This window comes from Anneissia japonica, unplaced genomic scaffold, assembly GCF_011630105.1.
Source record: "Anneissia japonica isolate Jap-2015-1 unplaced genomic scaffold, ASM1163010v1 scaffold287960_len3192837_cov198, whole genome shotgun sequence".
NCBI classification, from domain to species: Eukaryota; Metazoa; Echinodermata; class Crinoidea; order Comatulida; family Comatulidae; genus Anneissia; species Anneissia japonica.
This window is the reverse complement of record NW_022712725.1, coordinates 1,769,692-1,778,903: the sequence shown is the minus strand read 5'-3', so window position 1 is coordinate 1,778,903 and position 9,212 is coordinate 1,769,692. Positions and strand designations below refer to the sequence as shown.

Sequence of the window (9,212 nt, the reverse complement as noted above, 5' to 3'; positions counted from 1 at the left end):
AATAATAATAATAATAATAATAATAATAATAATAATAATAATAATAATAATAATAATAATAGTAATAATAATAGCAGCACCAAATGCACCCATCAGTGGCTTTATGGTTCCAACCTAAAAGCAGAAACTGAAGGTCTCTTAATAGCCGCACAGGACCAAAGCGAATACAAAGCTAAAATAATGAGAGACGGTACTGAACCTCTCTGCTGCATCTGCAAGAGATCAGATGAGACAATAGATCATCTTATTGCTTGTTGTCCGGTCTTAACGCATACGATTACAAGGTAGGGCGTTGGCTAGGTCGGTACATACATTGGAATGTATGCAGAAACTATAAGATCAAGGTAGCCACCAACCTCCTGAAGTCACCAGTGCCAAGAATGTGACAATCCTTTAGAATTTTACAATCCATACCGATCGGACCATCAAAACAAATAAGCCTAACATTGTTATCAAAGATCGAAAAGCAAAAACTTGTATGACCATCGACATGGCAGTACCCCATGACACCAACATCTCGGTCAAAGAATACAAAGATCTGGAAATCGAAATCACTAAAGTGTGGCACTTACCTTAGTAATGCTTACCTTAGAAAATTTTAACACGCTGTTGTACCTTCTCAAGTTTTATAATATCTTGTTGTAAGTACGGAGATCACACTTGCACAGCATACACCATAATTGGACATACAAGAGAGGCATAACGCGCTATGAACATCTGCTTATCAATATAAGTAAAAGAGTTGCGAATCTGACCAATGTCTCTATATTAGCTTTCGCTGTGACTTTCGAAACTTGTGTCGAAACTTCTTTTTCTACATAATGATATATTTTTACATCGCTTTTAAAGGAAATCACTTACAATTTAATAATGATATATTTTTATACTATTTTTAAAAACTATAAAATAATTTATTGGTGTTTTGTTTTTGTTTTTTTTAATTTATGAATGTGCTGTTTTTGCTGTTTGCTCTGCTTTGTGTCTCTTTTGTAACTTGTTTGTTGTGATGAGGACTCCCCTGAAAATCAGCCTTGCTGTGTGGGACATTTCCTCTTGAAATATTAATAAAAGAAAGAAAGAAGAAAGAAACATTAAAATTGAAAGTAATGTAAACTCCAAGATCTTTCTCTGCACAGGTTGTGTTCAGAGATGCGATATCTATCGAGTAGGTATAATGTGATTGTTCTTTCCAATATGCATTACTTTGCATTTAGACTTATTGAATTATTCAATTAACCACTTCTTACTCCATTGAACCAGTTTACTTAGATCTTGCTATCTCTATCACTGAGCGAGTCAATCTTTCGAAAAATATGACATCGTCTGCAAATAATTTTCCATCAGATTCAATTCCTTCGAATAAATCGTTAATGTAGACCAGAAATAAAGCTGGACCAATCACTGTGCCTTGTGGGACGCCACTAGATACAGGCAACCAACTTGAAGCAGAACCTTTAATAGATACACTGCCTTAAAGATCAGCAGCAGTACCACCATACAGCACCACCAGCGGCATCGGTAGCGGCAGCGGTAGTGGTAGTGGTAGTGATACAAATAATTATCGTGAGGTCATGCTTGGTTTTCAGTCGGTATTTCGGTCGGTAAATCTACATATTTCAGGCAGTAGTTTGTCATTATGTTTGTTGATTATAGTTGTTCTTATTAAAATGTTTAAGTATACTTATTTAGGCTGTAATATTATGTTTCATTTTTAAAGATTTTTCTAAGCTCCCTGTATTCCTTTGGCTAGCTTCAAGTTTTATTGTTCATGCTACATGTGAGGGCTCATCAAGTATGTCACTGTCCATTGTTCTATTCTTACACTGCAGCGTAGCTTTTTTACCTAATGATTACCCATAGTTTTAGTTAAAGTTGTAGATAATTAATTCAAAAGCTTATCTAATGAAATAAACCTAATTAAAAGAGTTTCTCCCAAAGTACAGAAATTCCTCTTTGGATAAAGTTGAAACTAGGCCTAATACAAAAACAAATTCTATTTTATTTGAGATAATTATTGAAAATATAGGCCTATATAAAAACATTTAAAAATTCAAGATCAAATACATAAACAATAATAAGCTTCTGTTCTTTTGACTTCGGCTAAAAATGCGTTTTTGTCTTCATTTATAATGAAAAATTATTTATCAAATGGTTTGATTTGAATTAATTTAATTATTTGTTTTTATTTTATTTTTTACACGAGCCAGATTTAATAGCTCCATGGGCCGCCTATTAAAACCCATGGGTATAGACCTACTACATGTGTTACTTCGTATAAACCTATCTTGTCAAATTTTCCCCTTAACCGTGGGAATTTCTGTTTTGTGTAAACTTTCATAAAGGATTTCTGATCTATGTCATAACATACGCCCTTGTTTTTTGAGTAGTTTATCTATTCATATGCATCCGAAAGCTGAATATTTTTTTTAAAAGTAATATTTGGTGGATTGGATTTATTTGGTGTAAACACCAAGGATAATCCACGAAAGTTTGAAGAAGACTTATTTCCGGTGGGGGTCCTTCTGTTGGTGATTGAGTACACCGGGAGACAATCCCCTATTCTTTTCCGAATAGTGTAGCGTTCTTTAACCTGCACACGGGCCATAATGCACACGGAATAAACTCATCCGAAAGACGGTGCGCTATCGTAACTTCCATTTTAGACGCCTCCAGCTGAAACACAAGGGGAGCAGCAGTGGGAATTGAACCGGAGACCTAGGAGATCTCCACGGTTCAGCGCACACATAGTTTAGCTAAGCTAAGCTGCTCTCTCTCTCTCTCTCTCCCTCTCTCTCTCTCTCCCTCCCTCCCTTTCTCCCTCTCTCTCACTCTCTCTCTCTCTCTCTCTCCCTCTCTGATTAATCTCGCATTATGAAACAATATTGGGAACATGTAATTGTATTTTAAATACATTACTGCTGAGTTCATAATTATAACTGAAACTTTAATTTTGTCATACCTAAAGTGCAAATGTTTTGATAGTATATTATTTAACATTAAGCTATTGATAACGAACGCATTACAAAAGTAAACTTTACCGTATATTTTTTTTAATTTAATTTGTATTAATATATATTATTATAAATTTAGGAGGCCCCGTCCCGACAGGGTGTGTGTAGACCTATCATTGTGAAATTTCAAGTTGAGAAAGTGCACTATTTTCGAATGACTCTAAAGTAAACTAATTAAGGGATCCGAGGATGGGATCAAAATCAGCGGGCTTAGATACAACTATAGTGTCATCAATGAGCCGAGTATAAAACTTAATAATACTTAATTGTTGTAAATTCGGAATTATGTTCTGTTCTGTTCTAGTTCGGTCATAATAATATTAGATAATTTATTTATTTATTTTTTCTTGTTTATTATTAAAACATTTTGATTTTGCAGCACAGGCTGAATTGCATCAAAATTTACATGGTTAAAACAATACAAAGAGAAACAGAAACGCTAAAATGATTAATAACAATTAAAACGATCAGTAAAAAAACCCCAACATCAATTAAGTTGAAACCTTACTTAGTTTGCAATTTTGCATCATTAATTACATTTGAGTTGAACAAGTTAATTATATAAGGGATGGTTGATTTACGGAAACGTTACCCATTGATACTCCATCACAAATTGCTTATACTCATTATTACAAGAAAATATCGCTTTAGTGCAGGTATTTTTAAGTACCGGTAGTTTACGTAGAGTACCGGTAGTTTTCTTAAGGATGGTGGTTACCAACTTTTGATTGTATACCCTGTCAAGTAGAATATTAATTACTTTAATTAACGGAGCATTAGTAAAAGATTATTCTACATCAAATGATACAAAACGACAACCGACATGAAAAAGGTGAGAGGGTATCTCCTTGGTGGGATGAGCAGCGTCAAAGGGATCTTTTAAAACATAGGTGTTGTCGGCTAATGGACACCTTATGTAGGCACCTTCTGAAGAATGTTACTTCTTTTTAGTCTACCTTGTCTATATATGTATATATATATAATATATACATATATATATACACATATAATATACATATATATATACAGTGAGAAATCGTAGGTTCAATCCCCGTCAGGATTACATTTTAAGCAATTGATAAAGGATATTTTCGTTGATGCTATTCTCGATATATATTTTTATATTATTTACATATTATTTTTAAGTGTATGCATAACGTAACAGTAACATATCCACAGTTATCATTGCTATTGGTATAATGTTTTTAATTTATCATTTCATTACCACTCAGGGATGGATAGTTTTCTATGGATTTTGATTAGTCGCCAACATCACCACCCGTCAGAAACATAAATGTTCTACGCCAAGTTTTTAGTACATCACTGCGGAATTCATTCATCTTTGCTCCGTAAATGATCGGGTTGATACACATATTGCATGTTTGGATGAGAACCGTAATCTCGTGTGCAACAATTGTACTGAATTCGAAACACCTGCAAATATTATACACCAAATATATAATGGCGTTAGGAGAAGTGGTAAAAATAAATCCAATAACGACGAAAAACATCGTGTACACAAGATTTCTTTGCATTGATACGTGATATGATCTTTTATTTGGTTTATCTGCGCCTCCTTGGTTACTCACAACGGTCTGTTGTCGTGCCTTTGCCCTTTTACGGAACACCAGCAAGATCCGACCGTAGCAGTAAGACATAAAACATGCCGGGAAGAAAAAAACCAGTCGTAAAAAGGAAAAAGCCCGAAAAAAGTTTGAATTCAGGATTTGATTTAGTATACTGACACTCTCCGATTAGATCCTCGTTGATATCGGTGATAATCGCGAAATGAAATGTAATCAAGAAAGAAGTAATGTATGGCAATGTGTAAAACAGTCGAGATCTTTTTACAATGTTTCTTTTTCTATAAGTGATCGGATGCACAACCGCAATAAATCGTTCGAAGGTTATCATCAGAAGATTGTACGTGGACGTTATTACAACAAACCAGAAAATACTACGGCACTTGCAAAAAGCTTTTCCCCAGTTTCCACTCGGTGCGTCTTGATTATAGAATATAAGGAACAGACAGCAACCAAAGAAATCTACGAACAATTGCTGGACAATTAATCCGTGTAGCAATGACTTTCTATACATTCGTGTGTACATGAACACTCCAGTGACAACACTGTTGAGAACGATTCCAACACCCATGACCACGAATCGCAGAGTTATCAGCCACGCGTTGTCATGGAGTAAGTCCTGCAGTGCTTCGGGTGTAGTTGAAATATTATTTACTGCCTCAGCCATGGTATAAATCTGCAAAAAGGTGAAAAATATATTTTTAAAATAAATTTTAAAACCTAAACCTTCCACTTATTTAGGTGATGAATTACTTAAATTTATTCTCGTTTGAATGCTAGAATAACAGCCTTGGTTGAGACCGGACCCTAATATCTAGATTATAAATAAACAAACAAACAAAATCCTTTTCAAAATATTAGGCGACAAACTATAGCTAAAATATCAAACGTTTCTAACAACAGGAAATAAAATGCTTGTCTATGATGTTTAGTAAATTATGGTAGAATTAACTTACATTCACAGCTATTATATGCCTACATGAATTTAAAAAATAAATTTAATAAAAAAAAAATACATGTATTTAAAGAACCTATTGTTGGAAGCCCAAGAAACTGCTTTGAAGACGTGAATGTTTCAGATAACAATCAGTTTGAGTAGTTAACTCCCAATGAACTAATATGACTAATTATGTGAAATATTCTTCAGATTAATACCATTGGGAATAAAGGAAAGTATCGTGGTAGTTTCGCAAGACTGTAATTTGTAGTACCGAGAATTTCATTAGTAAGGGCCCAAATATCAATTGACAAAAAAATAGTTATATTATGATGACATGAATAATACCACTGGAGGGCTGTTCCTGTAAATCCAGAATGTGACTTCAGTCTTGTGCACAGGATGTCAAATGCTGCAGATAGAACTAACACCAGATTTTGCCACAGTCTAGAGCGTAGTGGAGATTCTTTAGCATGCAGTGCTGAAGATCATGTTGTTGTCAGTGTCATGCGGAATGAGCTGACATGTAGCAACAATCTCAATCATTATGAAAATAAAACTGAGGTTCTGGTTCTGGTGGATAAAGCCGACCCCCCAAGGACTCTTAAAGTGTAGGTGTATGAGAGGAGAGGCCAGAGAACAATAATATCTGTTTGTGAGCGGGCTTTGAAACATGCGCACATTTCTTGAGAAGAGTCCATTATTAAGTCCACTATTTTACCAATACACTACATTTAAAATTGAAGAGGGAGTAAAATAATCGTATTGTTGGGAGCGGAAAAACAATTATTTATTTAATTATATGTACGATTGTTGCATATTAGTTTATGACTAACACAATGTTTTGTGATTTCTATACATAATAGTAATATTACATTATGAACGACTACAAATAATGTTGATAATAATAATAATAATAATAATAATAATAATAATAATAATAATAAATATGAAAAGCTTAATTAAAAGACCTAATACATACCTTTTTTCCCCAATAGGCCAAACAGTCTTTTCCAACTAAGAACTCAACAACACCTCTTATTCCGTTACATGTATTGTTCTAAACGAGGAAATTGCAGGAGTTTATATGCATACCGCGGCATACTAATAAACAAAGTGCAGTTATGGCAATTCATAACATAACCAACGTACTGTATGTACGAAAATAATACACAAGACTTAATGTAGTTCACAGAACCCCTAAAAAGTTTGTAAGAAATACATTCAATTCAGTTCAATTTTATTTTATTAAAACTCTATCTCGCAGCATAGAGCTGAATTACATGAGTGTAACATTGTTAACATAATAAACATTGTTAAAGAATTAAAATTGATACAAGATCGAATAATATATTTAAATGTACTAATAATTTAAAATTACTTAAAAACATTTAAAATTTGATATAACCTATAATATAACACAAAACGAAAATCTGGTTGCACATAAAATTAGGCCGGAATCGCATAAAATAATTAAAAAGTGATGACCTCACTAAAATTTTGAATTTGCAGATGAATATTACAATTAAAAATGCATCCATATTATACAGCACAATCAGAGCATGTCTATATATATATATATATATATATATATAATTAAAATTTAACTTCAATTAAGCTCCTAAGTATATCCTCCTACAATATATTTTAATAATAACTATCTTTGCCGCATATTGTTAATGTTGTTATTATAACTACATGGCCATGTGATAATTATTGTAGTTAATAAGTTTAGCAGCGACCTACTATCTTTTCTAGCTTATCTATAGCTCCATTATGTGCGTGCGTTTTAGTCAGTTATGAAAAAAGTGCCTAGGGTTCGATCTGCACGTGTCTACGTAGTATAATGGGTATGATAAAGTGCAAGTATAAACTGTATAACACGGTCTATCATTTTTGCACCTTATACTATTATAATTATTGTACAGTGATTCACTCCAAATATATTAGATAGGCCTACCATATGTTTCTTTATTTTAAGTGGATTTTTGCGGGGGTAGGTATTCGAGGAAGCTTATTATTTTTATATTTTTGGTATAAAAATGATACACTACTCAAATAAACGACCCTTCACTTGATGACTTCCCGTCATATAAATGATGTTATTATTTTCATCAGAAAGCCCAGCATATTGAAATGAACAAAACTGAAATGTTTTGATAGTAGGCCTATATTATTTAACATTAAGCTATTGATAACGAACGTATTACAAAAGTAGGCCTAAACATTTGTTTACCGATTGTATTTTATTTCATTTGTCAATTTTCCGAATAGTGTAGCGTTCTTTAACCTGCACACGGGCCATAATGCACACGGCATAAACTCATCCGAAAGACGGTGCGCTATCGTAACTTCCATTTTAGACGCCTCCAGCTGAAACACAAGGGGAGCAGCAGTGGGAATTGAACCGGAGACCTAGGAGATCTCCACGGTTCAGCACACACATAGTTTAGCTAAGCTAAGCTGCTCTCTCTCTCTCTCTCCCTCTCTCTCCCTCTCTCTCCCCCTCTCTCTCTCTCTCTCTCTCTCTCTCTCTCTCTCTCTCTCTCTCTCTCTCTCTCTCTCTCTCTCTCTCTCTCTCTCTCTGATTAATCTCGCATCATGAAACAATATTGGGAACATGTAATTGTATTTTAAATACATTGCTGCTCAGTTCATAACTATAACTGAAACTTTAATTTTGTCATACCTAAAGTGCAAATGTTTTGATAGTATATTATTTAACATTAAGCTATTGATAACGAACGCATTACAAAAGTAAACTTTACCGTATTTTTTTTTAAATTTCATTTGTATTATTATATATTATTATAAATTTAGGAGGCCCCGTCCCGACAGGGTGTGTGTAGACCTATCATTGTGAAATTTCAAGTTGAGAAAGTGCATAGAGTCACTATTTTCGAATGACTCTAAAGTAAACTAATTAAGGGATCCGAGGCTGAGATCAAAATCAGCGGGCTTAGATACAACTATAGTGTCATCAACGAGCCGAGTATAAAACTTTATAATTCGGAATTATGTTCTGTTCTGTTCTAGTTCGGTCATAATAATATTAGATAATTTATTTATTTATTTTTTCTTGTTTATTATTAAAACATTTTGATTTTGCAGCACAGGCTGAATTGCATCAAAATTTACATGGTTAAAACAATACAAAGAGAAACAGAAACGCTAAAAAGATTAATAACAATTAAAACGATCAGTAAAAAAACCCCAACATCAATTAAGTTGAAACCTTACTTAGTTTGCAATTTTGCATCATTAATTACATTTGAGTAGAACAAGTTAATTATATAAGGGATGGTTGATTTACGGAAACGTTACCCATTGATACTCCATCACAAATTGCTTATAGTACTCATTATTACAAGAAAATATCGTTTTAGGGCAGGTATCTTTAAGTACCGGTAGTTTACGTAGAGTACCGGTAGTTTTTTTAAGGTTGGTGGTTACCAACTTTTGATTGTATACGGTACCCTGTCAAGTAGAATATTAATTATTTTAGTTAACGGAGCATTAGTAAAAGATTATTCTACATCAAATGATACAAAATGACAACCGACATGAAAAAGGTGAGAGGGTATCTCCTTGGTGGGATGAGCAGCGTCAAACGGATCTTTTAAAACATAGGTGTTGTCGGCTAATGGACACCTTATGTAGGCACCTTCTGAAGAATGTTAC

At 33.6% G+C, this 9,212-nt stretch overlaps 2 protein-coding genes across 2 annotated transcripts in view; both read right to left on the bottom strand.

Moving 5' to 3' along the window:
- LOC117107987 (free fatty acid receptor 3-like) overlaps positions 1-657 on the bottom strand; it is a 6,994-nt gene extending 6,337 nt beyond the window's left edge. Inside the window, exon 1 of the mRNA XM_033249800.1 lies at positions 588-657. The gene's annotated coding sequence lies outside the window, so the exon portion shown is untranslated. The remainder of the gene's footprint in view (positions 1-587) is intronic.
- Positions 658-3,429: 2,772 nt separating this feature from the next.
- On the bottom strand, positions 3,430-5,539 carry LOC117108100 (proteinase-activated receptor 3-like). The gene is made up of 2 exons (XM_033249994.1): positions 4,757-5,539; positions 3,430-4,445 (listed from the first exon to the last, which is right to left on the bottom strand). The coding sequence occupies exons 1-2, from the start codon at positions 5,259-5,261 to the stop codon at positions 4,348-4,350; spliced, it is 603 nt and encodes a 200-aa protein (XP_033105885.1). The 5' UTR covers positions 5,262-5,539; the 3' UTR covers positions 3,430-4,347.
- Positions 5,540-9,212: the final 3,673 nt, after the last annotated feature.